Source organism: Puma concolor, chromosome C1 (assembly GCF_028749965.1).
Source record: "Puma concolor isolate L17-30 chromosome C1, mPumCon1.1.hap2, whole genome shotgun sequence".
NCBI lineage: Eukaryota > Metazoa > Chordata > Mammalia > Carnivora > Felidae > Puma > Puma concolor.
Window position 1 is genome coordinate 21,581,379 of NC_141674.1, and position 27,612 is coordinate 21,608,990.

The 27,612-nt window shown below is 42.5% G+C and overlaps 1 protein-coding gene across 6 annotated transcripts in view; it reads left to right on the forward strand.

Annotated features, from left to right (window-relative positions):
• Positions 1-3,133: 3,133 nt before the first annotated feature.
• Positions 3,134-27,612, forward strand: part of GMEB1 (glucocorticoid modulatory element binding protein 1) — a 37,731-nt gene continuing 13,252 nt past the window's right edge. Inside the window, exons 1-7 of one of the 6 annotated variants that reach the window (XM_086716213.1) lie at positions 3,474-3,714; positions 5,040-5,149; positions 10,325-10,478; positions 18,039-18,151; positions 18,860-18,984; positions 20,273-20,376; positions 25,635-25,792. In XM_086716213.1, the coding sequence (XP_086572339.1) occupies positions 10,351-10,478; positions 18,039-18,151; positions 18,860-18,984; positions 20,273-20,376; positions 25,635-25,792 (628 nt within the window). In that variant the 5' untranslated portion in view covers positions 3,474-3,714; positions 5,040-5,149; positions 10,325-10,350. Of the gene's footprint in view, positions 3,260-3,473; positions 3,715-3,828; positions 5,150-10,324; positions 10,479-18,038; positions 18,152-18,859; positions 18,985-20,272; positions 20,377-25,634; positions 25,793-27,612 lie in introns of those variants that run through there. The other 5 variants (XM_086716211.1, XM_086716214.1, XM_086716212.1 and 2 more) reach the window with 5 other exon arrangements.

Consider the following 27,612-nt stretch of genomic DNA (forward strand, 5'->3'; position numbering starts at 1 on the left):
ACCCAAAATAGGTAAATAATCTAGGGGATTTCTCTCTTTCTTCTTGAAAGATTTTATTTATTTTGTTATTTATTTATTTTTTGGAGAGAGAGAGCGCAAGCAGAGGGAGGAGTGGAGGGAGACGGTGAGAGAGAATCCCAAGCAGTCTCCATGCCCAGCTTGAGCCCTACATGGGGCTTGATCCCACAACCGCAAGATCATGACCTGAGCTGAAATCAAGAGTTGGACACAACTTGGGGCGCCTGGGTGGCTCGGTCGGTTTAAGCATCCGACTTCGACTCAGGTCATGATCTCGCGGTCCGTGAGTTCGAGCCCCGCGTCGGGCTCTGTGCTGACAGCTCAGAGCCTGGAGCCTGTTTCAGATTCTGTGTCTCCCTCTCTCTGACCCTCCCCCATTCATGCTCTGTCTCTCTCTGTCTCAAAAATAAATAAACGTTAAAAAAAAAAAAAAAAAAGTTGGACACAACTGACTGAGCCACCAAAGTGCCTCTAAGTGCCTAAAATCACAAGCCGCCAAAGTGCCTAAAACCACAAAAGATTTTATTTTTTTAAAGTAATCTCCATACCCAACATGGGGCTCAAACTTACAACCCCAAGATCAAGAGTCACGTGCTCTGCTGAATGAGCCAGCCAGGCACCCCTCTAGGGGATTTCAAATTATGGGACTGCTACAAAAGTAAGCAGGGGGATTGAGAGAAAGTAGGGCATGGGGAGGGGAGTTCTCTCAGAGGTGGTCTTTGCCCTGGAATAGTCCCCCCAGATCAACATGACAGTTGTCCTGATGGAACCGGGGGCAGCGATGATAGAGAAGAATGTGGCTGGGACACAACTTCAGGTTGGGAGCCAGGAAAGGCCTGTGAGGAATGAAGGATGAGAATGAGCTCTGGAGAGCTGAAAGAGGCACTTTCCAGGTAGAGGGAAGAGCTAGTGATAAGGCCGAGAGAGTTCCCAGCACACAAAGGAGCCCAGGATGTCTGGTCTGGGGCACAGTAAGAGGTGGAAGGAGGAGGGCAGGAAGATCATGCCTGGGGGCCCTGGTTAGGGGACTGGGTTTTATTCTAAGTGGAATGGGAGGCTATTAACGAGTTTTTGGCAAGGAAGTCACATTTGACTTTGTCTCTTCAAAAGATTACTCCCTCTAGGTGCATAGGGTGGAGTGCATCTGGAGTTGAGGTGGACAGTGTGGCTGAGACTGCAGTGGCCTGGTCAAGCCCTGTGGGCTGGGTTGGGTGTTAGCAGTGCAGTCGGAGAGAACATAAGCCTTCTTTGGGTCCCGAATACCTGCAGGCTGGCTTCGTACTCCTTATGACAACCATCTGGTTCTAGCCTCCCTCTTCAGCCCAGCTCCCATCATTTCTTGTCTTTGCACCTGCTGTACTTTTTGGAATGCTCTTCCTCACTTTCCCTTTGATGGACTAGTCATTCCTGAGGCCAGGCTCAAATACCCCCTCCTCTCTAAAGCTGTTCAGGAATTTTCCAGGGAGAGCTCTTTGAACTTTTTCAGTGCCTAGTTTGTATCTCTAGGATAACATCTAACACACTGTATTGTCTTGTATGTTTACAATTCTGTCTCTGAAGAAGGTGAACAAGAGCTTCTGGAAGGTAAGGACAGTTCAGTGAGTGTTCAGTGGGTGTTCAATGCATGATCAAAAGATATAGATGGTCCCACTATGGAATAGTTCACATAGGTCCAGACTCCAGTCATGACCAGCCCCCATTATATTCAAAATCATCTGATAATGTTTAAGTCCTTGATCATAAGAACAGGTACCAATGTGGGCACTAAGTCTCCTTATTTTGATACTGGAAACAGCCCTAAGAGGTTGGCACAGTGGGAAAATCATCTCTATTTTACAGAAGAGTAAACCAGGGCTTAAGAGAGGTGAGACTTGGGGCGCCTGAGTGGCTTAGTGGGTTGAGCATCTGACTCTTGATTTGGCTCAGGTCATGATCTCACCATTGGTGAGACTGCGCCCTGAGTGGGGCTCTGCACTGACAGATTCTCTCTCTCCCTCTCTGCCCCTCCCCCACTCAGGCTCTCTGTCTTTCTCTCTCTCTCAAAATACATAAATAAACATTTTTTTAAAAAAGAGGTGAGACTTGGTCAACATCCCTGAGCCCCCAAATTCAGTTCCATCGTTGACCCCTGGGCATTCTTACCTGTCCTTGAATCAAGAACTTGTAAGACTTCCTGTCACCTCTTCCTGGTGGTGGAGGGGACATGACAGGAGGAGGCAAGACGGGGAATCAATTCTCCTACCCCCTTAAAAAAAAGTGCCCATACCACCACATTTGTTCCTAATAAGAGGAACCATCTCAGCGGTTACAACCATGGACTCTGGAGAAGGAAGGGCCTGAATTGAGACCCTGCCTATGCCATTTAAGGTTATGTGACCTTGAGGAATTAACTAATTCTCTTACTCCCCTGTTTTGTTTTACCTGTAAAACGGGAGTGAAAAGAAGCTACTTAGTAGGGCCGCTGGGAATATTATAGGAGACAAAAGCATCTTCCCCAACGCTTGGACATATAGAAAGGTTTTAATACTTGCTAATTACTGTTACTGGCTCCTAGAAATTTCCTAAGCACTTTTCAAGTATCACCTCTTAACACTCAGGACAACCTTATACCTTACGCGAAATGCAGGTTTGGAGCTGTTAATAATACCCCTAAAGAAGTTAAGACTTGAATCCATAACCTCACTACCAGGCAAGGCTTGGCAAATGCGTGGGTCAGAGAATGCAAGCAGCTTGCTCAACGACTCGTGACCAGTCACTGACTCTATACTCAACCAGATCTTTGATTCCGAATTGATAGTGGGGCATTACTTCTGAAGGTCTGTAATAAAACTGGATTTGGGGAGGTGAAATGGGCAGTCCTCCAGAGGAGTCGAGAGACCTGCCTTTGCCCCTGATTGCGGATGAGATGAACCTTTAATTTAGACCTCCTTTTCCTCACCTTGAAGTTGGGGAAGAAGAGTTATTAGGGTCCCCAGAGCCCTTCCCAATACTGACTCTCCAGAGCAAAAGACCCCTTCTCAGGTAAAGGTTCATTCAAATTCCTCCGGCTGAGATTCATCCTCCGCGGGGCCCGCAATAAGGACGCGTCCCCTTTAAGGCGCCAGCTCGCCGGCGGCGGCGGCCGGAAGTGTTGAAGCTCGGCCTGGCGGCGGCGGTGGCAGTAGCGGCCGTGGCGGCCTCTGCGCATGCTCCGTCGCCCGCCCGCCCTGGCCGCTCGCCGCCCGCCCGCCCGACGGAGACGGTGAGGAGGGGGAGGGGTGGGCGCGCGGGCGCGGGCGCGGGGTGGGGTGGGGGCGGGGGGGCGGGCGCGGGGGCCGCGCGGCGGCCGGCGAGGGCGGGCGGGCGCGCAGGGGGCGGGGGGCTGCTGCCTCCGCGGGCGCCTCCCCACGCCCTGTGCGTGCCGCCGCCGCCGCCGGGGAGCGAGCGGACGTCGCGGCGCCGCGGGGGGGTGGGGGGACGCTGCCGCTGGGTCCGCCCGAGCAGCCGGGCCGCCCCCAGCGCGGCCGGCCGCGCCGCCCGGGCTCGGCCCCTGGCCGAGGGCGGCGGGCGCCGGCGAGCGGGGCGCTGGGGGGGCCCAGCGCCCCCGGACCGAGGGCCCCGGAAGTCCTAAGCTGAGGGGCCCAGAGGGGCCGGAGCGACTCCGGACTGAGAGGCCCGGACGCCCAGGACCCCGACGAGGGGTCCGGGGATCCCGGGGTATCCCTAGAGGCGGGGCCCGGGGAGCAGCTGGCCCTTGGATACAGAGCTTGGGAGGGGCCTGGGTCGCGCTTGGCAGGGGGTGGGGTGGGGGAGGTGGGGGGAAGTAGGGGGTGGGTACGAAAGGTGAAGGAAGCCTGCACGCCCGCCCGGGAGGAGACCCTTGGAAGCTTGGCGGGGGAGAAAGAGCGGAGAGTGGGTTCTGCGGAGGGAAGGAGGCCCGAGTTTCACCCGAGGGGCGCATTAGAGGCCTCGGCCTTTCAGTCCAGGGGAAAAGAGGCAGGTGCTGTTCCGAAGGCGTGGTGACAGTATGGGTAGTGTGAGCAGGGGACGAGGAAGAAGAGCTCCAGGGGAAAGTGAACAGGCCCCTGCCTTCCCGGAGATGAGGGGGCGGTAGGAAGACGCCTCAGCCTCCTCAAGTAGGAAGGGGAAGGGTCCAAACCTGTGAGGGAATGAGAGACTGAGGATCTTCTGAAGTATATAGGTAGAGAACGGAACAGTCTGGTATGTCAGGGGGTGGGAAAACCCGTGTTTTGGAGGACCGGAGAGAAGATAATTGAGGGGAAGAAATGACATTTCTACTTTGAGAAATGACAGGGGAATTGGCCAGCTGTCTCCTAATTGAGGGGCAGGAACGGTGAGAGCAGAATCTTACCTGAGAGTCCTGGAGAGTGATCCACCAGACCAGACTAAGGCGTGTCAAGCCTTGACCTAGTAGGGATGGGGGGCGGGGGCGGTGCAGGGCTTGACCGTCCAAGGAACAAGAGGAGGTCTGAATTCTCTTAAGATGAGAGAAATCTCAAAAGTACTTCCTAACAGACACAGAAAGGGCCTTGTTTGGTGTCTATTTAGGAGAACCAAGAACTAGGTTTCCTCAACCTAGGGATTGGGGAAAGGGAGGATCAGATCGTTCTAGACTCTCAGAGGGATTCTTCTCCCTTGCCTCTGGTAATGCTACCAAAGTGCTTTTGGAGGACCTTTTCATTAAATGTTTGGACTGTCTTCCCTAATTCGTAAGCCTTTTATCAATTATGGATATTTTAATATATACTTAGTATATACTGACTTGATGACTTTTTTCATTAGTCATGAGTCAACCATTCATATTTACCTCAACAAACATATTAAGTAGCTAATTTGTACTCAACTTCATTGGGTTAGCTTGGGCCCTAAATTGCTCTTGTCCTAGGCAGAAGTCCCCTAGAGTCTAGTGTGATGACGCTTCAAAGAACCCTTTATCCCATCGCTTCCCCAAACACCTATATAGTAGTCTTCAAAATGTGACCTGTCCCAAACTTCATTTGCTTTGGCTCTGTCCCTCACAGTGGTCCTGTGTAGCCTTCTTGTCGGCTTTATTACATTTGATAGCACCCTGGATCACCTACTGAATGCATGAGAAGGAATAAAGAAGGAAAAAATCGAGTTTTGGCCTCAAGTAATAAAGTTTTAATTTTATTGATTATATTGATGATTATATAATTCATTATAACTTGGGAATTTCTTAATAGACTACACAATCTACAAAAATTATAATACAGTATGGAATAAATACATTCTGGGGTTAGAAAGTTTCAGGGTATCTATTTCTTTTACCTTTTCCACTATCAATTCCGATGTCCCTGCAATCATGTGACACTCATGATTTTGCCACGTTTTAAACGTTAGTTTTCAGGGGTGCCTGGCTGGCTTAGTCGATGGAGCGTGGAGCTCTTGGTCTCGGGGTCATGAGGTTGAGCCCTATGTTGGGTATAGAGATTACTTAAAAAAAAAAAAAAAAAAGACCTTTGTTTTCAGAACACAAAAAATGAATTTAATCTCGAGTAGGTCAGATGTCATTTGTTTAGTTTTCCAATAGTTATGTCAATGGTCATGTGCTTACTCTTGATCAAGGTGTCTTTTTTGTCTTTGAAAAGAACTACAAAATAATTTTTTTTCATGTGGGTGTGACATCTTTCCTTTATATGTGTTCCCCTAGAATCACAGTGTTGTGTGATTACACAGTGAATACTCTAAGGCCCCTTCCATGAAATACCCAAAGGAGCAGCTCAGTCATCTCGCCTCAGGAGTTTTTGTTGCTATAAACAAGAGCCACTTTTCAGATCATACTCACCTCAAAGAGATGACCTTTCAGTTAGCCAGTGTAGTCTGTAGAGTCTGGTTTCAGGTTACTTGTTAAGAATGTGGTATTTAGGGTAATGAGATATATTCAACCTAAACTTGCTTCTCTAAAGAATGTAAGAGTTGCCATGTTGGATCAGACCTGTGTCTCTTACTGACACTGAGAAACATATTGTGGATGATTGTAATTACCTTCTCAGATAAACTCAGAAGGTTAGAGAACATTCCTCTTGGGTTCTAAGGAGTAGGAGGGCTAAGGAGTAAAATATGAGTTCCTGTTGAGGAAAGTATTAATCAAGTAGTTAACCACTTATTCAGAGTATTGTAGAGAGGACTCAACCTTAGGGTAGAAGGTTAAAACTAGAAGCATCCTTCTAATTCTCCTCCTGTAACCCATTTATTTACCTAAGTTACTTAAAAAATTTTAAACCACTGTTTTAATTTTTTTTTTTAATATTTATTTATTTTTGAGAGACAGAGAGAGGCAGAGCATGAGCAGGGGAGGGGGAGAGAGAGAGAGGGAGACACAGAATCCGAAACAGGCTCCAGTCTCTGAGCTGTTTGTTAGCACAGAGCCCGACGCGGGGCTTGAACCCACAAACTGCGAGACTATGACCTGAGCTGAAGTCGGACGGTCAACTGACTGAGCCACCCAGGCACCCCTAAAACACTGTTTTAGAATAATAATTTCACAAGTATGTTACATGCTAAAGTATTATATCTTTTAAATTCATTAAGTATGTAATAACAGAATAGTGCTTGACAATAAATGTCCAACAAATGTTAGCTGTGATTATTTTAATTCAAGCTTTATTTATTTATTTATTTATTTATTTATTTACTTATTTAGAGGGAGACAGAGAATCTTAAGGAGGCTCTGTGCTGTTGCAGATCAAGCTCCAAGCTTGATCCCAAGACCCTGGGATCATGACCTGAGTCAAAATCAAGAGTCGGATGTTCAACTGACTGAGCTACCCAGGCACTCCCAAGCTACATTTTAATGGTTCAAAATTTGAAGATACCTATTGGTTCGATTATTGTAGGATTTGATAGCATTTGTTATGCCTCATTGTATCCCTTTTTGTCTTTTTCTAGACTCTAAGGTCCTAATTGTTTTGATTCTGCTGTTGGCAGCCAGCTGAACCAGTCCATTGATTTTGTTTTAAAACAGTTTTTTTAATGTTTATTTATTTTTGAGACAGAGAGAGACAGAGTGTGAGCAGGGGAGAGGCAAAGAGAGAGGGAGATAGAGAATCTGAAACAGGCTCCAGGCTCTGAGCTGTCGGCACAGAACCTGATGCGGGACTCGAACCCACGAACTGCAAGATCATGACCTGAGCCGAAGTGGGGCGCCTAACCAACTGAGCCACCCAGGTGCCCCTCATTGATTCTGTTTTTTATCCCTAGTTTTAAACCTTTAAATTGTAGAAGTTCAGATAGTGTACTGTAATATCTTACAATTAATTTTTTTCTCTAGTATGCATCTCTTTCCCTTGTTTAGTTCCTGAAGAGCAGGTACTCTCCCTTTTCATATCCAAAGTAGACAGTTTTGTAAATAGTAGTCTGATATTTGAAAACTGGTTATTGTACTCCTGTGTCATGGGTACTGAGCTAAGGGTAGGGGAGCCGTTGAAAAAGAAAGGCAATCCTTGCTCTCCCAGGATATAGTCTGGTGGGGAGAGGCTGACAAAGTGGGATGATGGTTATGACAGGGGTGCTGTAGGTACTAAGAACACAATCTCACATCTAGTCAAGGAAGTCACAGGCCTCCCTAAGGAAGTTATTTATTTATTTAAAGTAAACTCAAGGTGGGGCTTGAACTCATGATTCTGACATCCGGAGTCTCTTGTTCTAGCAACTGAGCTAGCCGGGTGCCCCAGGAAGTAATGTTTTAAATAAGTTATAAAAGTTTAGCAGTGACTAGCCAAAAAGGAAGGAAAAGAGAATTCTAGGTAGAGGAAACAAGCGTGAAGGCTCAGGTGAGGAAATATGGCATGTTTGAGAAATTGAAAAAAAAAAAGTGTGTGTGGGGGGGCATCTGCTCAGTCAGTTGAGTGTTCAACTTCGGCCCAGGTCATGATCTTGCAGTTCATGGGTTCGAGCCCTGCGTCGGGCTCTGTGCTAGCAAACAGCTCAGAGCCTGGAGCCTGCTTTGGATTCTGTGTCTTCCTCTCCCCCACTTGCACTCTGTCTCTCTCTCTCTCTCAAAAACAAATAAACATTAAAAAAAAAAATTCAATGACAGGAGACCACAATGTGATAGGAAGAACTATGAGAAATGAGGTTAGCAGCGTAGATGGGACAGATTTGGAGGATTCTATAAGCACTGTTAAGATGCTTGCACTTTAATAGCAAAGGGAATCCTCTGAAGGATTCTGAAATGGGGAAATGGCTTGTGGCCTTCAGTAAGATCACTTTGTCTCCTCTGTAGATCGTGGAGTGGAGAGCAAGATCAGAGATAAGGATACTGATGCGAAGCAGCTGGAAAAAATCAAGTGGTAGTGTGTGGCTCAGAATATGGTGGCAGCACAGATGGAGAATGGGGGATGGTTAAAAGAGAAATATAGATGATAGAATGGATAGGATTTGGTAGTTGATTAGATTTTATAAAGAGAAGAATGAAAAGTAACTCCTTAGTTTCTGGCTTGAGAAAATGGGTGGAGGATAGTGCCATTTACTGAGGAGGGAAACGAGCAGGTTTGTGAGAGAACGTGAGTTCAGTTTAAGGTGCTTACAAGATAAATTATAAGAGGCTTTTGGGTACAGGTGGTAGAGAATTCAGGAAAGAGGTTTGAATGTGAGAATCACAAAAGGCAGAAGCGTAAGTCTGCTACGAGCAATTTTAACTAGATTATATACAAACAAAAATTGATTGAACCAACATGTCAGTGCCATGATGATCAGGGCTGTGGAGACCAGCTTTTTAAGAGAAGCAGCACCTGCCCTCATAGAGAGTATAGTGCAGTTATGGAGATAGAGGTCTGTTCAATTAACGACAATACAGAGCACAGTGTGATAACCACTAGAGGAAAGCTACATGTGAAGTGTTGGGGGACTGTAGAAAAGAAAATGGCTTGGCAGGGCCTCTGTGGAGGAGTGGGCTTTGAACTGGGCCTTGAAGGGAGACTGAGATGAGGGAGAAGAGAGTTTGGGCTTAAGGAATAACAAAGGTCTAAAAACCTGAAGGTACATATTGTCTGTTCAGAGCACGGGCAGAGGCTGGGTTGGCTGGCACTTCAGATTCTCAGGGAATTACTGTTGCAGATAAAACGGGAAAAATATTTTGGGGCCAAATGAGGGAGACTTTGCTTGCTGTGCTTACGTATGCATATTATAGGCAATATGAGCCACGATGTGGATTCAGTTGTCTGATTATCAGTCACATATTCAAATGTGTGTCCACCGTGTCCCTACACGTGAAAGTAAACACAGTGCTCTTAACCTGTACTCTTTTTAGTGACTCCCTTCTTTGCAACTGTGAGGACTAACTACTGCAAAATATTCTGGGGCCCTCTGAGTTTTCGTTAAAATTGGGATGATGCTGGGACACCTGGGTGGCTCGGTCGGTTAAGCGGCTGTCCCTTGATTTTTGGCTCAGGTCATGGTCTGCACAGGTCATGATCTCACAGTTTGTGAGATTGAGCTCCACATCGTGCTGACGTTGAGGAGCCTGTTTAAGATTCTTTCTCTCTTCCTCTCTGCCCCTCCCCTACTTTCTCTATCTCAAAAATAAATAAACTTAAAAAAAATGGGGATGATGCTTTGAGTTATGTTAGAGTCGAGGAGCACATGGTGTTGGACACTGGTTTCCCCAACAAGTCTGCAAGGGAGATGTCAGGCAAGATCATCTCTCCATTCAGTCTGAGGCAAAGAGGTAGTAAGAAACTTCTAGAGGTCATACAGTTGGATTCAGTATTTATTAAACAACCACACAATGCAAATCATTTTTCTTCCTGTACAGTTTCAGTTAGCAGATACTTATGAAGTGCTCACAAAGTACAGAGTGCTTGGTGAAGCATAATGGCTGGTTGCAAAGAAAAGAGGTGATTCTTACTCTCTAGGAGTTTACTGATGGGGTTGGAACTAGTGGTGTGCTATAAATCAGTTCTCCAGAAAAAAAAAAACAAAACCCTGATTTGTAGTGCTTGCCAGTTTCTGTGGTGTATGTACTCCCAGCATCACTGATTTCAAGCTACCAACTTGCTGTCACTAAACTCAGATTTGGGAAGAGATGTGCACAATTGGTTCTCAGGAGCAGGCTCCAGCACAGCACTGGGTGAATCACATATACTAAGAAAACCTAAATCAGTAAGTGAGTACGAAAGCATGTCTGGAAAGATCAGAGCCTGTCAGCCCCTTCTCACAGTTCCCATCCTTTTCAGAGGACCGTGATCTTAGAATGGGTAGTCTTAATTATCCTGATGTTCCTTTCCTAGGGTTGCTATCTTTTCAAAACCAGACAGTCACTGATGCTTCTTGTTTCTGACAACAGCCCAGCTATCTGACTTCATGTGAAAGATGGCTAATGCAGAAGTAAGTGTTCCAGTGGGGGATGTGGTTGTGGTTCCCACTGAAGGAAATGAAGGGGAGAACCCTGAAGACACTAAAACCCAAGTGATCTTGCAGTTACAGCCTGTGCAGCAAGGGTAAGTAACCAAAGATTTGGGCAGTCTGAAAAATTTGGGAGGTTTAAAGAGTGGGGAAATTTTAACTTCATGGTTGCTTAGCACAATGGAACATTTAGCACCGATCTTTCAGAACGTATTTATAATGTATCGTGTGCTCTATTTGTTATTTTAATACTTATTACAACAGTAAACTGTGTCTTTGTCTCTCTCCCTCTTCTGTACTGTAAGCTCTTTGAGGGTAAGTTACATAGCTCCCTCTTCTTATTTATCCACACAGTTTAGCATAGGGACTTGATACATGTTTACCGAAAGACAGTGTAGTTAGAGTCAGAGGAGATTAGGCAAGGCAACTGCAAAACTTTTCCTACCAGAAGGGATCTGGACCCTAAAGGATGGACAAATTAATCAAGCTTAGTTAATCAAATAATTACAAAGTGTTACAAAGTGTTGGAAGTATATTACAAAGTGTTGGAAGAAATATAGCACATGGTTCCCACCATCATGGAGCTTGCAGTCTAGTTGTACAAACCAAAAATACATATATGTAAATAAAGAAGTCACTTACATGGCAAAATCTAAGAAGTGCTGAGTGTCATGGTTAGAAAGTAGCTTGAATTCAGAGGATCACTATGAATTTGAAAGAAGAGATAAGATTTTTAAATGGTCTTGAAGGTTAAATAAGAATTAGATCTACAGAGAGAAGGGAGAGAGAGTTATTTTATCTTGAGGAATGTATAAAACATTCTTCATAGGATTAGAAATGTTCTTGGGGTGCCTAGCCAGCTCAGTCAGTGGCGTGTGCCACTCTTGATCTCAGGGTCTTGAGTTCAAGCCCAATGTTGGGTGTAGAGATTACTTACAAAAAGAAAAAGAAATGTTCTTGGGCAAACACATAATCCAATCCCAATCTACTAAGTAATGTACCTTGTCTTAAACACTTCTGGAGAAAGATAGTTAACCTCTCTCTTGGTAACATAAAAAACTTTTTAGTGTAAGAAATTTCATCAGGTGCCTGGGTGACTCAGTCAGTTAAGCGTCTGGCTTAGGCTCAGGTCATAGTCTTGAGGTTCATGAGTTCTAGTCCTGCATTGGGCTTTCTGCTGTCAGCAAACAGCCTGCTTTGGATCCTCTGTTTCCCTCTCTCTCTGCCCCTCCCCCACTAGCATGCACTCTCTCTCTCTTTCCCTCTCTCTCTCTCTTTCAAAAATAAACATATATATATATATATATATATATATATATATATATCCATAGTTTGCTAACATTTCTGAATATTGAAGGAAATATTCTAAGATCTGTAAGGGAAAGTTGATATAAATAATTACTGACAGGGGCACCTGGCTGGCTTAGTAAGTGGAGCATGTGACTCTTTATGTCAGGGTTGTGAGTCCAAGCCCCACTTTGGGAGTAGAGCTTACTTAAAAAAATAAAATCTTTAAATAATAATAATAAGTATTGACATATAATGGATAAAGTGATTAAAAATTTTAATCAATTAAGTGGCACCAAAAGATTATGCATACTTATTCAAAATCACTTGTTTGGGATTTCATTTGTTACATACACACACATACTTGTAGTTGTTACCCTTTGAGGAAGGGTAACATGAGGAAGATTCTTTTGTGCATGGCAGCTTTATTTTCTCCTGGAATCATTGTTTCTTCTATCTTTTCTAAAGTGCTCCAGTTGTCGCTTTCCTATCCCTTCTGGAGACAGAAAACGCTTCTCAACTACTTAGAGACTTAATTATTTTGAAGATTAGTTCCACTTATTTTGTGTGTGCATATGTCTTTTTTAATTTTCCAAATGGCATTGTCTTTTCGGGAAAATTCTCGTTGCCTGATTAGACATCTTTGTACTACATATGGACTCCCCAACCTGCTGGGTTTTTTTTGTTTTGTTTTGTTTTAATTTTTTTTTTTTTTAATTTTTTTTTTCAACGTTTTTTTTTTTTTATTTATTTTTGGGACAGAGAGAGACAGAGCATGAACAGGGGAGGGGCAGAGAGAGAGGGAGACACAGAATCAGAAACAGGCTCCAGGCTCTGAGCCATCAGCCCAGAGCCTGATGCGGGGCTCGAACCCACGGACCGCGAGATCGTGACCTGGCTGAAGTCGGACGCTTAACCGACTGCGCCACCCAGGCGCCCCTGTTTTAATTTTTTAAAAATGTTTATTTTTTTTTTTTTTGAGACAGAGACAGAATGCGAGTGGGTTGGGGCAGAGAGAGAGGGAGGCACAGAATCTGAAGCAGGCTCCAGGCTGCGAGCTGTCAACACAGAGCCTGACGCGGGGCTCGAACTCAGAAGCTGCGAGATCATGAACTGAGCTGAAGTTGGTCAGATGCTCAACCAACTGAGCCACCCAGGCGCCCCTCCCCAACCTACTGTTTACACTGAATTTACCATATAAGCTAGTGATACATTTTCAGGTTCTGCATTTTGAGATGCCTGCCAATCAATATTTAATTGATTTCTCTAGTTATATTTTTTAAAATTAATTTATTTTTAAGTAATCTCTGAGCCCAATGTGGGGCTTGAACTCACAACCCCAAGATTGAGAGTCCTAGGTTCTACTGATTGAGTCAGCCAGGGGCCCTGTATTTTTTAATTATTTGGATATTTTGTTGCATTTTAGCAGAGAACAGAAATATTGATACTAGTGATAAGAAGTGCAGGTGTGAAATAGAGGTTTCCACTTACGGAATGAATAAGTCACATCATAAAAGGGACTGCATTAAGGAATATAGTCAGTGATAATTGTAATAGGGATGTATACGGACAGATGGTAGCTACATTTGTGGCAGGCAGCATAATGTATAAATTTGTCGAATCCATTTTGTTGTACACAGTGAAACTAATGTAATACTATATGTCAACTATACTCCCCACCCAAGGAAAAGGTATAGGCCTCATCAATTTAATACTGTTGAGACAAAGATAGAAATCATGAGGTCTTTAGCCTCAGTCACACGTAACCTGATTGGCTACAGATTCAAGCATGAGGGAAAGAAACGATCAAAGAACATGTATGAATTGCTGGGAATAAATTGGAAAAGATATTCAAAAGGCAAAAAATAGAGATTTTCTATAAATGTTTTTTACTGTTTATTTTTGAGAGAGAGAGGCAGAGCGCAAGCTGGGGAAGGGGAGAGAGAGAGGGAGACACAGAATCTCAGACAGGCTCTGAGCTCTGAGCTGTCAGCACAGAGCCCAATGCAGGGCTTGAACTTTCGAACTGCAAGATTATGACCTGAGCCAAAGTTGGTTACCTAGTTGACTGAGCCACCCAGGCACCCCTCTGTAAATATTTTTAGATTTCAATATATAGAACTCCTCTTGTATGTCTTTTTTAACTTTTACATATATGATATTTTATACTTTATCAAGTATGCATTATATACATGTTTCCAGGAATACATTATCAAGCAAAAGTAGCGTGTCTGGTAATGTTCTCTTGATATAAATACATAGAATCTGACATACTGAATAAGATGACACTTTTTTTTTTATGACACTTTCATAATAACACTAGATTGGCTTTAAAATATGTCCACATTTAACTCTATTATTTTTTTTTTAATATAGATACTAAAGTATCTAGAAGGCTTTTAATCCTAGGAGATTTTCAGCATAGAACATTTGTTCAGCATGTGCTTTCTCTAAAAAAAATAAAATGGCTATTAACTTTTTCAAATATAATTTCTTATACTCAAAAAGTTGTGGGAGCAGGGGGTACCTGGCTGGCACAGTTGGTTGAGCACACAGTTCTTGGTCTCAGGGTTGTGAGTTCAAGCCCCACATTGGGCATAGGGCTTAGTTTAAAAAAAAAAGTTATCAAGGGGAGTGAAGGTACTATGATTCCTTCATTGTTCTTGGCTGTCCAATTCATTTTGGATTCATAATAGTTTTTTTTTTTAATTTAATTTAATTTTTTAATTTACATCCAAGTTAGCATATAGTGCAACAATGATTTCAGGAGTAGAGTCCTTAGTGCCCCTTACCCATTTAGCCCATCCCTCCTCCCACAACCCCTCCAGTAACCCTCAGTTTGTTCTCCATATTTAAGAGTCTTTTATGTTTTGTCCCACTCCCTGTTTTTATATTATTTTTGCTTCCCTTCCCTTATGTTCATCTGTTTTGTATGGATTCATAATAGTTTTTAACATCACCAGGGACTGGTGATTTTAGTGTACTACGTAAATTTACTGAGCGTCCTGACTAGCTTTTTTTTTCTCCTGTAGAGGACATTCAATCCAAATGTATTGGAATAGTTCAGTTTGAAGAGTATTGGCCCTACTTTCCCTTTCATGCTCAGATCCCTCTCTCCCTCTCTAGCAGAAAGTTTAAAGCCTATATTATAAGCTCTTTCAAATCAGTAAGGTACCACTTAGTTTATGTAATAATCTTAATCAGTTAATCAGAATTTCTTCCCTTAACATTCTGGATAAAAAGAACTTAACTATAGGGGCACCTGCATGGCTCAATTGGTTAAGCATCTGACTTTGGCACAGGTCATGATTTCACAGTTTGTGGATTCGAGTTCCGCATTGTGCTCTGTGCTTACAGCTCGGAGCCTGGAGCCTGCTTTGGATTCTGTGTCTCCCTCTCTCTCTCTCTGCCCCTCCCCCGCCTGTGCTCTCTGTCTCTCAAAAATAAATAAACATTTAAAAAATTTAAAAAAAAGAACTTAACTATATGTGGGTTTTCAGAGAATTAGAATACAATGATGCAGACTTAATTTTAAAGCTCTAGTAAACATAATTTTACCTTCCTTTGGTGATTCACAAGGCATGTCACTATCTTACAGTCCCTTAACATTTCAACATATTTTATGATTTTTTTACTATAGTTGTAGTAGATATAGAGAATTAAGCTAAATCCATTACTATTCTGAGTTGCTTTAGGAAATTTTTTCTTTTTCTTTTTTTTTTAAAGTTTATTTTGAGAGAGAGAGCATGTATGCACGTGAGCAAGATGGGGAGGAACAGAGAGAGAGAGAGAATCCCAAGCAGGCTCCATGCTGTCAGCACAAAGCCTGATGTGGGGCTCAATCTCACACACTGTGAGATCGTGACCTGAGCCAAAATCAAGAGTTAGACATTTAACCAACTGAGCCACTCAGGTGCCCTAGAAATTTTTTCTCGATAAAACCTTGTTTACTCATAAAAATATAGACTGTGCACCTACTTCCCACTACAAGTGCAATTCACTGGTTGTTGAAATTATGTATAAATAAGAATTTCTTTTTTTTTTTTTAAGTTTATTTATTTCGAGGGAGAGAGAGAGAGCATGACAGGGAAGAGGCAGAGAGAGGGAGAGAGTGACAATCCCAAGCAGGCTCCATGCCATCAGTGCAGAGCCTGATGTGGGTGTCCAAATCATGAACCATGAAATCATGACCTGAGCCGAAATCAAGAGTCAGCCACTTAACTGACTGAGCTACTCAGGCGCCCCAAGAATTTCACCCTAAGGAAAAAAAAAAAAGGATTTTTGCACATATTGGTCAATTTAGAGTGAGTTTACTGAACTTATTTGAAGCAGTGATTATTCATGTTTATCATAATCCTCATTCACCAACCAACCACTTATTGGGTGCTTTGTTGTGTTCCAGTTAGTATTTGACACAGTAGACATACAAATTGAATAAGTAAATAAGACATAATCTCTGCTCTCAGGGACCTCTTAGACCATGCCCAAGGGAAGGCAGACAGGTAAACAAACATATAATATGAAGTGTTATATGTGTTGTAACAAAGGCATAAAGTACAGTTGGGTCAAAAGAAGGAAGTAGGTGATTATACTGGAGGGACTGATATGGAAGGAAAAGCATCATAGAGGCTACTGACTACAAAGCAAATAGACGGGCACCTTGCAGGCTCAGTGAGTAGAACATGCAATTCTTGATCTTAGGGTTGTAAGTTCAAGCCCCATGTTGGGTGTAGAGATTACTTAAAAATAAAATCTTGGGGCACCTAGGTGGCTCAGTCAGTTGAGCTTCTGACTCTTGATTTTGGCTCAAGTCATGATCTCACAGCTCACGGGATCGAGCCCTGTGTCGGCTCTGTGGTGACAGCATGTAGCCTACTTGGGATTTTCTCTACCCCTTTCCCCACTCATGTGTGCTCTCCTTATCTGTCACAATAAATAAAATTTAAAATAATAAATAAATAAATAAATAAAATCTTTTTTAAAACCCCACAAATACACAAATAGATGGGGAAGCATGTTCTGGGGAAAGCGGGAAATAAGAACAAAGATAGAAGGTATAAAAGAACATGACAGTTCTGAAAACCACAAATAATTTGGTATGAGTGGGGCTTGGAGTATAAGGTGAGGTTTAGGGAGAGCTGAAACCAGGGGCCAGATCTTAGAGCAACTTAAATATCCTATTAAGGATTTGGGGCTTTATTATAACAGCAAGTAGAGGGTTCTTGAAGGGTTTTCCGAAGGGATTTCTGTGATCACTCTGGTAGGAATATAGAAGATCAGGTGGATGCAAGGAGACTAGTTCAGACTAGAAATGATGCAGCCTAAATTAAGGCAGTAGCAGTGGAAAAAGAGACAGGGAGGCTGGCTGGTGTTAAGGAGATACATCTGGTAGGATTTGGTGGCTGAGTATGTGGGAGGTGAGGAGGAGGAGGGAGAAATCTGATGAAATTCCCAGGCTTCTGTCTTAGGCTATAGAATGCTAGGAGTGCCATTAAGAAAGATAGAGAATAGAAGAGTGGTTTGGGAGAGGGAAGAGAACTTGGTTATTTTAGACATAATGAATTCCACAAAGTCCTGCGGTACATCCAAATATATTTATTCATTTAGCAGTTAATTGTATCCTGGTGTGAAATTTAGAGGAGAGGTCTGTGCTAAAGGTGTCACCATGGGGGTGGGTGATCACTGATACAAGGGATATTATTCAGGCAGTGCTTTCAAACAAGATGCAATAGTTAATGCATTAAGTTTATTATAAAAATTAAACAGAGGTCATCAGCGTATTTTATTAGGTTATTTGAGCACATTTCTTAGAAGGTAGAGACATTTAGAGACTTTCCCTGAGGTGGTATCTCTAATGCTAGTTACTTTGGGCATAGTTTTTAACTAGGCTCTGCTCATGTCAATAGTTTGGTTATGAGTCTTTGAAAAATGCAGAAGTGCTAAAAAAGACTGAAGTGTCTAGATTCCAACAAAGGACATCAACTTGTGTGGTCAATGGGTTCTTCCTGTCTTGAACTGTCCAACAGTATTACTTTTGAATCTTGCTAGGATAATTCTATAATATGACTTAGTCTTATAGTTGAAGCAACATTTTATGTCAGAAGTGTTTAAATTTAGGAAGGGAAAAGTCTGGTGTAAGGACAGTAGCAAGAGGAACTTGGCTTTGAGGTGAGGAAAGTTATTGATTCTTGTGCATGGTAGTGGCTGCTAAGCTGTCCTCGGCAGCTTGGAATGTAAATACAGTGGGGAACTAGTCAAAGCACTAACATAGTGTTGTAAAGTGTATTTATTTTATTCCTTTTGAGATAGATTATAAGAAATTTCTTAACTCCATGCTGTGAATATTAATTTTTTCATGATTTATGTAGTTTGTTTATCGATGGACACTTTTACAACAGGATTTATGAACCTGGGTCCGAGAACAACACGGCAGTCGTGGCAGTAGAAACTCACACGATTCACAAAATTGAAGAAGGGATTGGTAAGTCTTTCGTTATTTTCTCGCCTTTGACCCTAGCTTCCTTGGTTGAAATTTGTTGCCTTTTATGCCTTATGTCCCCCCTCCCATACCCAGTATGCCCCACCAATGCCGCAGCCATCGATTTGATGGCGCATCTAGAGACACCACTAAGATGCTAGAGCTGTCAGTTGATTGTTTACATCAATTTGCTAGGATGCTGAAAAGATTTTTTTATCTACAAAAATTCCACAAAGAAATTGGAGCCTCAAGGTTGATCCTGTCATTAGAGAAGTTGCTGATGAGGACTTATCAGGTGTTGATTGGAAGGCAATCAGTGGAAAGAAACTGAAACAACAAACAAACAAATTTTGAAATTAGGCAAACCAGATTTTAAATCCTGTTTTCTCACTTCTTAGCTGTGTGTCCTTGGGAAAGTCACTTCACCTTTCCAAGTCCCACATGCCTACATAGGAAACAATCACTGCCTCACAGGATTGTTGTAAGAACTAAATAAGATTAAGCATGTAGAAGCACATAGGACAGTGTCTGACACATAGTGTGAGCTTGGTAAGAAAGCTGGTGTGCCAAACTTCTTGCAGAAGATTCCTAAACAATACCAGCCAATGTGAACTGTTAGCTCCTTAGAGGAACCAGGAAACTAGAGATTTTGAATTAAGCTTTTGGGGGAAAAGTGTTCAATAAATAATTGATATTTTTTTCCGTTTTCAGATGCAAGCACTATAGAAGCAAATGAGGATATGGAAATTGCTTACCCCATAACTTGTGGGGAGAGCAAAGCCATTCTCCTCTGGAAGAAGTTTGTATGTCCAGGAATAAATGTGAAATGTGTCAAGGTAATTGTCTTTTCTCCTTGCTGGGGCCTGTTTTGGGGCCCCTTGTTTTCAAAGAGTATAGTTTCAGTACCTCTTCTCTCTCGTCTACCATATCAGTGTTTTCAGTTTTGTGGCTGTAGTCCCGTGCTGTCACGGTAGAAAAAATTAAGGACTTTGGAGGGAAATTGACCTGGATTCAAGTTCCACGCAGAATACAAGATCTATAAGAGCTGAGAACTTGTTTGTCTTGTTTATCAGTGTATCCCCAGCACCTAGAATGATGTTTGGTATATTTATCAATAAATATTTGTTGAATGAATGAATGAAGTCCCATATCTATGACTGACTAGCTAGGTGACCTTGAATAAGTTATTTAATATTTCAGAGGCTCGTATGTTTTTTTTTTGTTTTTAATTTTTTTTTTTTAACGCTTATTTATTTTTGAGACAGAGAGAGACAGAGCATGAATGGGGGAGGGTCAGAGAGAGGGAGACACAGAATCCAAAACAGGCTCCAGGCTCTGAGCTGTCAGCACAGAGCCCGACGCGGGGCTCGAACTCACAGACCGTGAGATCATGACCTGAGCCGAAGTCGGCTGCCTAACCGACTGAGCCACCCAGTTGCCCCATAGAGGCTCGTATGTTAAAATACGAATAATCATATGCACAACACACACACATACTATAAGGTTGCTAGCACATGAAATGAGATAATATGTGTAAAATGCCTTACACAAGTGTGCATTATGGTAGAGGTTATTGAAATTTATCACTGATAAAAATAAATTTTCAGGAGAGCACAATGTGGAAATAATTGCTTATTCTGTCTCCAGTGGTAGTCACGACGGTACCCGTAGATAGTAGTCACCACCTTTGGTATCATCCTAGAATCATGAAGGATTGCAGAATTTTGAAGCTCTGCAGTGATAATGGTTTCTATGCTAGTCTTTCTACCATATCTTGAATCTTGTCATTAGGGCTAGGTAGGTTATTTCAGTTTATTTAAACAGCCTTTGCAACATTGAACCCAAGTACCTGATTTAGGGCATAAATGGATTTCAGATGTTAATCAGTATATTAATCTCTGATCATCCTCGTGTCTTCTGTAGCTTTGTACCAAGACAGGGCACTATGCCCAGGGAAGGGTCATCTTCTCTGGTACAACAGGGCAGAAGGCTGGAAGATACAAGGCTATGACTTAAGATGCCATCTGGGCACTTTTCGTATGTAACAAGTAGAGTTACCTTTCTTTCCCTCTTGGCCTGCGTCAGTTGACCTTGATTATTTTGGATTTTTTCCTTTTCCTTTAGTTCAATGATCAGTTGATCAGCCCCAAGCATTTTGTTCATCTGGCTGGCAAGTCTACCCTAAAGGACTGGAAGAGAGCCATTCGTCTGGGTGGAATCATGCTCAGGTGAGCTTTTAACAAGCACATACCAGGGTGCCTGGCAGGCTTAGTCAGAAGAGTGTGCACCTCTTGATCTCAGAGCTTCACGTTGAGTACAGAGATTACTTTTTGTTTGTTTGTTTTTTCAATTTACTAGATTACTTTAAAAAATTAAAAAATTAAAAAAAATAAGCACATACCTTTCAACTGACTTTGGGGCACTTAATTATGGTAGAATATAGATAATTCCATATTTTCTCTTCAGTTTGAAATTTTTATTCCCTCTGAAGAATTGGCTTGAACAACCCAGGTATTGACTTTCATCAGTTTGTTCTTCATTTTTTTTTAAGTTTATTTATGTATTTTGAAACAGAGAGAGTACAAGCAGGGGAGGGGCAGAGAGCAAAAGAGAGAGAGAGAGAATCCTAAGCAGGTTCCACACTGTCAGCACAAAGCCTGATATGGGGCTTGAACCCATGAACCATGAGATAATGACCCGAACTGAAACCAACAGTTGGATGCTCAATCGACTAAGCCACCCAGGCACCCCAACTTGTTCTTAAAATCCCTGTAAGAAAAGGAAGATTGAATTAAATTAATTCTTCCCAGCATTTAAGGCAAATTTTTTCTAATGTCAGGATGTTAGGATCCTTTATGGACAGAGAAGTTTGGGAGTAGATGACAGTGCTACTTGAGATCACCAAGGGCAGGCAGAGCTAAGCCTGGTGCTGAGGAAGCATGATGACCATGGAAAAGTATAGGCTGACAAGTTCTGGGATAATATGGTAAAATGGAGGGTGCTGTTGATAAGTAATAGTCATGCTTAGTGAATGCAATCTTTGCCATCATTGAACCACAGAAATAAACTTGAGACTGTGTAATGCCCTTGAGATGCCGGGGTGGCCCAGTCAGTTAAGCGTCCGATTCTTGATCTCTGCTCAGGTCTTGATCTTAGTGTGTGAGTTCACTCCCCATGTTGGGCTCCATGCTGGGCATGAAGCCTTATTTTTTTTTTTTTTTAATTTTTTTTCAACGTTTTTATTTATTTTTGGGACAGAGAGAGACAGAGCATGAACGGGGGAGGGGCAGAGAGAGAGGGAGACACAGAATCGGAAACAGGGTCCAGGCTCTGAGCCATCCACCCAGAGCCCGACGCGGGGCTCGAACTCACGGACCGCAAGATCGTGACCTGGCTGAAGTCGGACGTTTAACCGACTGCGCCACCCAGGCGCCCCTATGAAGCCTTATTTTTAAAAAATGGGGCACCTGTGTGGCTGAGTCACTTGAGTGTCTGACTCTTGATTTGAGCTCAGATCAGGATCTCATGGTTGGTGAGCTCAAGCCCCACATTGGGCTCTGCGCTGACAGCACAGAGCCTGCTTGAGATTTCTGAAATCTCTCTCTACCTCTCCCCCATTCAGGCTCTTTTTCTCTCTCAAAATAAATAAATAAACATGAAAATAAAATTAGGAGCACCTGGGTGGCTCAGTCAGTTAAGCATCGGACTCTTGATCTTGGCTCAGGTCATGATCTCACAGTTTATGAGTTTGAGCCCCTTGTTGGGCTCTGTGCTGACAGCATGGAGCCTGCTTGGGATTCTCTCCTTTACTCTCTGCCCCTCCCCCGTGTGCGTGCTCTCTCTGTCTCTCCTCCCTCTCTCTCAAAATAAATAAGTAAACATTTAAAAAAAGTAAAAAACAAAAAAAGGATGTGTAATACCATCACCCCTATCTCTTTATACAGCAAATTTATTATTGTAATCCCCCCGCCCCCCGTGAAGATTAACATTATTTGGTAATTCTTGAGCACTCACTTACTGATAGAAAATTTTAAATTGTGGTCAAGAATGGAAAGTGCCCCACAGAACATGTATCAACAGCTTTGAGAACATCTTACTCTTTATCTTTAATTTTTTTTTTAATTAATGTTTATTTATTTTTGAGAGAGAGAGCTTGAGTGGAGGAGGGGCAGATAGTGTGACAGACAGAGGATCCAAAGCAAAGTGGGGTGGGCTCTATGCTGACAAGCAGAGAGCCCAATGTGGAGCTTGAACTCATGAACCATGAGATCATGACCTGAGGTGAAGTTGGTCACTCAACTGACTGAACCATCCAGGTGCCCCTGTCTTTAATTCTTTTTAAGGAATCTGTCCTAAGAAAAATCTATAGTGCTTGTAGAGATTCAGGCATAAAAATGTTCATTGCAGGGGCCCATGGGTGACTCAGTTGGTTGAGCATCCGACTTCAGCTCAGGTCATATCTCACACTTTGTGGGTTCGAGCCCTGCATCGGGCTCTGTGCTGACAGCTCAGAGTCTGGAGCCTGCTTTGGATTCTGTGTCTCCTTCTGTCTGCCCCTCTCCTGCTCATGCTCTGTCTTTCTCTGTCACTAAAAATAAATAAAGGTCAAAAATATTAAAAAAAAAAATGTCATTGCAACATTATTATGTTGAAAATTATAGTCTGCTTTAATATATATTCAAGGTATATTTAAAGTAAACTTGTGGCTCATCTAAATATATATGAGTATATACTATGAGATATTATGATGTCATTAAAAAATGAGGTAATTAAAAAAAAATTTTTTTTAATGTTCATTTCTGAGAACACGAGTGGGGGAGGGGCAGAGAGAGAGAGAGAGAGAGGGAGACGCAGAATCTGAAGCAGGTTCCAGGCTCTGATTTGTCAGCACAGAGCCCGATGCAGGGCTCGAAACCATGAACTGCGAGATCATGACTTGAGCCGAAGTCAGTCGCTTAACCAACTGAGCCACCCAGGCACCCTGAGGTCATTTTTTAAAAGATTTTACTTTATTTATTTGTTTGTTTTTAAGTTTATTATTTATTTTGAGAGAGTGAGTGAGGGAGGGGCAGAGGGAAAGGGAGAAAGAGAATCCCAAGCAGGCTTTGCACTGTCAGCGTAGAGCCCAATGTGGGACTTGAACTCACGAAGCATGAAATCATGGCCTGAGCTGAAGTCAGGCACTTAACCAACTGAGCCATCCAGGTGCCCCAAAATTGTATTTATTTTTTAATTTAATTTAATTAAAAAAAATTTTTTAACCTTTATTTTTGAGAGAGAGACAGAGTTCAAGCAGGGGAGGGGCAGAGAGAGAGGGAGACACAGAATCCAAAGCAGGCTCCAGGTTCTGAGCTGTCAGCACAGAGCCTGATGTGCGGCTTGAACTCATGAACTGTGAGATCATGACCTGAGCCAAAGTTGGACACTTAACCAACTGAGCCACCCAGGTGCCCCTAATTTTTTTTTTTTTTTTTTTTTTTTTTTGAGAGCAAATGAGCAAGTGGGGGTGGGGGAAGGGGCAGAGGTAGAGAGAATCCCAAGTAGGCTCTGCGCTCAGTGCAGAACCCAGTGCGGGGCTCCATCCCCATGAGCCAAAATCAAGAGTCCGCCACTCAACCAACTGAGCCACCCAGGCACCTCTTAATTTTTTTTTTTTTAATATTTATTTATTTTTGAGAGAGAGAGCATTAGTGGGGGAGGAGCAGAGAGAGAGAGGGAGACACAGACTCCAAAGCAGGCTCCAGGCTCCAGGCTCCAAGCTGTCAACACAGAGCCTGACGTGGGGCTTGAACCCACAAACTGTGAGATCATGACCTGAGCCAAAGTCAGATGTTTAACCGACTGAGCCACCCAGGCGCCCCCCAGGCACCTCTTAATTAAGATTTTACTTTTAAATAATCTCCGCACCCAACCTGGGGTTCCAACTCACAACCCCCAATATCAAGAGTTGCATGCTCCACTGACCCAGGTGCCCCTGGGTCATTAAAATATTTCTGAAGAGTTTTTACATGGAAAACTGCTTATGATGTAATGAAAGAAAGAAAACAAAACATAACATTGGGGGCACCTGGCTGGCTCAGTCAGTGGAACCTGTGACTCTTGATCTCAGGGTTGTGAGTTCAAGCCCCATACTGGGTGTAGAGATTACTTAAAAAAGTGTGTGTGTGTGTGTGTGTGTGTGTGTATGTGTGTGTCTACACACACACGCAATTGATTAAACAATGTGATGACACATATGTGTGTTTAATCACAATTAATGTGATTTTAGTTGTGTTAAAAAACACATGTATGGGGACGCTCAGTCGGTCAAACGTCTGACTCTTGATTTCGGCTCAGGTCATGATCTCAGTTCATGGGATCAAGCCCCAGGTGGGGCTCCCCGCTGACAGCATGGAGACTGCTTGAGGTTCTCTCTCTCCCTCTCTACCCTTTCCCTGCTCACATGCATGCTTACTCTCTCTCTCAATAAAAACAAAAACAAAAAAACCTAGACACCTATGTATGTAAACTTTAGTAGAAGAAAATATGCCAAAATGTTAGTTATCTCTGTGTTGTCGGATTCTTTAAATGGCAGTTGTTTTCTTTATAGTTTTCTGTATTTTCCACAGAAAAATGTTAATTTTTTTCTTCAAATATTATTTTAATAGAGACACATTAAAAAAATTTTCATTACAGATGATTTGTATGCAGAAATCAGTGGTTGAAGGAAATTGGGAAGGAATACTTTTAACTTTTATTTTTGTTGTTCTTGGCCGGTTCTTTTTTGCCCAAAAAAACAAGCACATGCCAACTTTCCCCAAATGTAAAAAGGAATTAGAATGCTTGAAAGATCTTTAGTGAAAGCCAAGTCATGTTATAACACAGAGTATACTATAATTAAAATACCCCATGGGTTTGTTCATAGCCTATAATAACAATCTCTTGTGAATCCAGTTATAAGGGCGATTTATAGTAGGGTTTAGTATAATCAACTTTGCTCTGTATTTATAGGAGAGTTGCTATCCATCTTTGCTCTGTGTTTATAGGAGAGTTGCTACCTTTTTTTTTAAGGAAAGAAATTGCTGAAGTTTTATGTCTCCAAAAGTGGCAACAGATCTTGCTGGTCTAGGAATACTAATACATCAAAATCTCATCACAAAATTCTTATTCCCCTGTAGCATTTCTCAGTTGTGCTGGGATATGAACTAGTCTTTTCCCTTTTGGGTTTGGTTTCAATGAGATTCTATGGGGAAACTCAGCTGTTGTCAGGAGTGTGGACCTAAAGCTTGGTGATAACGGGAAATGAGAGAATACTCATAATGAGCAGACTAGGAATGTGGGTGGGACCAATGAAAATTATAATCCCAATTAGAATTTTTGCAACCTAATGACTTAATGCTAATCTATAGAGTAGACTCAGCAACTTTGTCTCTCTTTGTCCCAGAGGCCTAGTTCCATCTAGATGAAGTGCAGGCTGAACTGATACTTCTTGTCTCCCTTTGCACAGGAAAATGATGGACTCCGGACAGATTGATTTTTACCAACATGACAAGGTTTGCTCCAATACCTGCAGAAGCACCAAATTTGATCTTCTTATCAGCAGTGCAAGAGCTCCGGTGCCAGGACAGCAGACAAGTGTGGTGCAGACACCCACTTCGGCCGATGGTAGGGGGTAGGAAACCACCTGAAAACCCACTGTGTTTTTTAGTAACACTTTCCCCTTATTTCTCTTTTGTGTTTCCTAATTTCAATTCTCATGAGCATTGTTGTCCCTGTAAAGTATGCTAATCTTGGGTACACTTCCATGCTTTAGAAATAGATCTGTTTTCTCCTAGATGATTCCTGTTGGCCAGACCTCCTTCCGTGTTTCTTTCCTATAATGCATGGTGAACATTAGAAAGATGGTTCAGTGGTTATTATGCTTATTCAATGGTTTCACTTTGGTGCCACTTGGCGGATCTTTGAAATTAGATTGTTTTGAAAATCCTTTGCTCTACTAGTGGTCAAGGCAGGAAGGTGGATTAAAATAGTGAATGGTTTTCAACTGTTGAGCTGAGATGTATCAAAGATAATGTATGGTTGGCTGGACTGGACTCTAAAGACTCTGATATAAGGATCAAAGAGCTCTGCCTGGAAGGGATCCGGATAATCATGTTGAGGCTTCCTCACAAATGAGGCAGGATGGGCATACACTTAACTTTGGTATCACTGACCTTGGGATTAGAGCTCTCTATCTCCAGAGAAGATGGACTCATGTGAGATAATTATTAGGGATTCAGTTAGTCCCAGGGCACCTGGCTGGCTCAGTTGGAAGAGTGCGCAACTCTTAATCTCAGGGTCATGAGTTCAAGCCCCACGCTGGGTGTAGAGATTACTTAAACAAACAAACAAATTTAGGGGAAAAAAAAGGATTCAGTTAGTCCATCTGAAGACTTAGCACAGCTAAGATTCTTGGACTGTCTCAGCTGCTTCCAGAAGACTTACATATGTGTTTCACAGAGTCACAAGGACACTAATGGATATAAGGGAAGTACATTTTTAAAAAATGACCTCTCAAGGTTTCTTGTGGTCAGCCCTAATATTCTGTGAGTAACCACTGGGTGAGTAGAAGCCAAATCTCTTGGAACTTAAGTTCCCTTTAGGAAAGTATAAAATGTCTAGCTGTTTGAATTTTTGGTCATGTGATTCTTCCACTTGGAAAGTAAAAACGATGAAATTATTTACTTCCTTTTTATTTGGCAAAAATTCCTTTAGTTTTGATTGTCCATATCAATATTACTTTTTTGCTTCATTATTGATATCCTCTAGCATGGGGAGTCCATACTTGTCCGTGTATCTACCTGGATCAATTTGATTTTTCTCAATTGTCTTTGTTTAAAATCCTAATATAGGAGGGGTGCCTGGCTGGCTCAGTTGGTAGAGCATGCAACTCCTGATCTTGGGGTTGTGAGTTTGAGCCCCATGTTGGGTGGAGAGATTGCTTAAAAAAATAAAAAATAAAAAAATAAGGGGCGCCTGGGTGGCTCAGTTGGTTAAGTGTCCGGCTTCAGCTCAGGTCATGATCTCGCGGTTTGTGAGTTCGAGCCCCACGCTGGGCTCTGTGTGACAGCTCAGAGCCTGGAGCCTGCTTCAGATTCTGTGTCTCCCCCTCTCTTTGCCCCTCCCCAGCTCCCCTCCCCTGCTCATGCTGTCTTTCTCTCTCAAAAATAAGTAAATGCTAAATAAATAAATAAATAAATAAATAAATAAATAATAGGGGCACCTGGGTGGCTCAGTCGGTTAAGTCAGCCTCTGACTTAGGCTCAGGTCATGATTTCACAGTTCATGAGTTCAAGCCCCATGTTGGGTTCTCTGCTGTCAGCACAGAGCCTGCTTTGAATTCTTTGTCTCTCTCTCTGTCTCTCTCCCCCTCCCCCACTCTCTCTCGAAGATAAACATTAAAAAATAAAATGTTATTATACAATATTAATAGCAAAATTTATTTT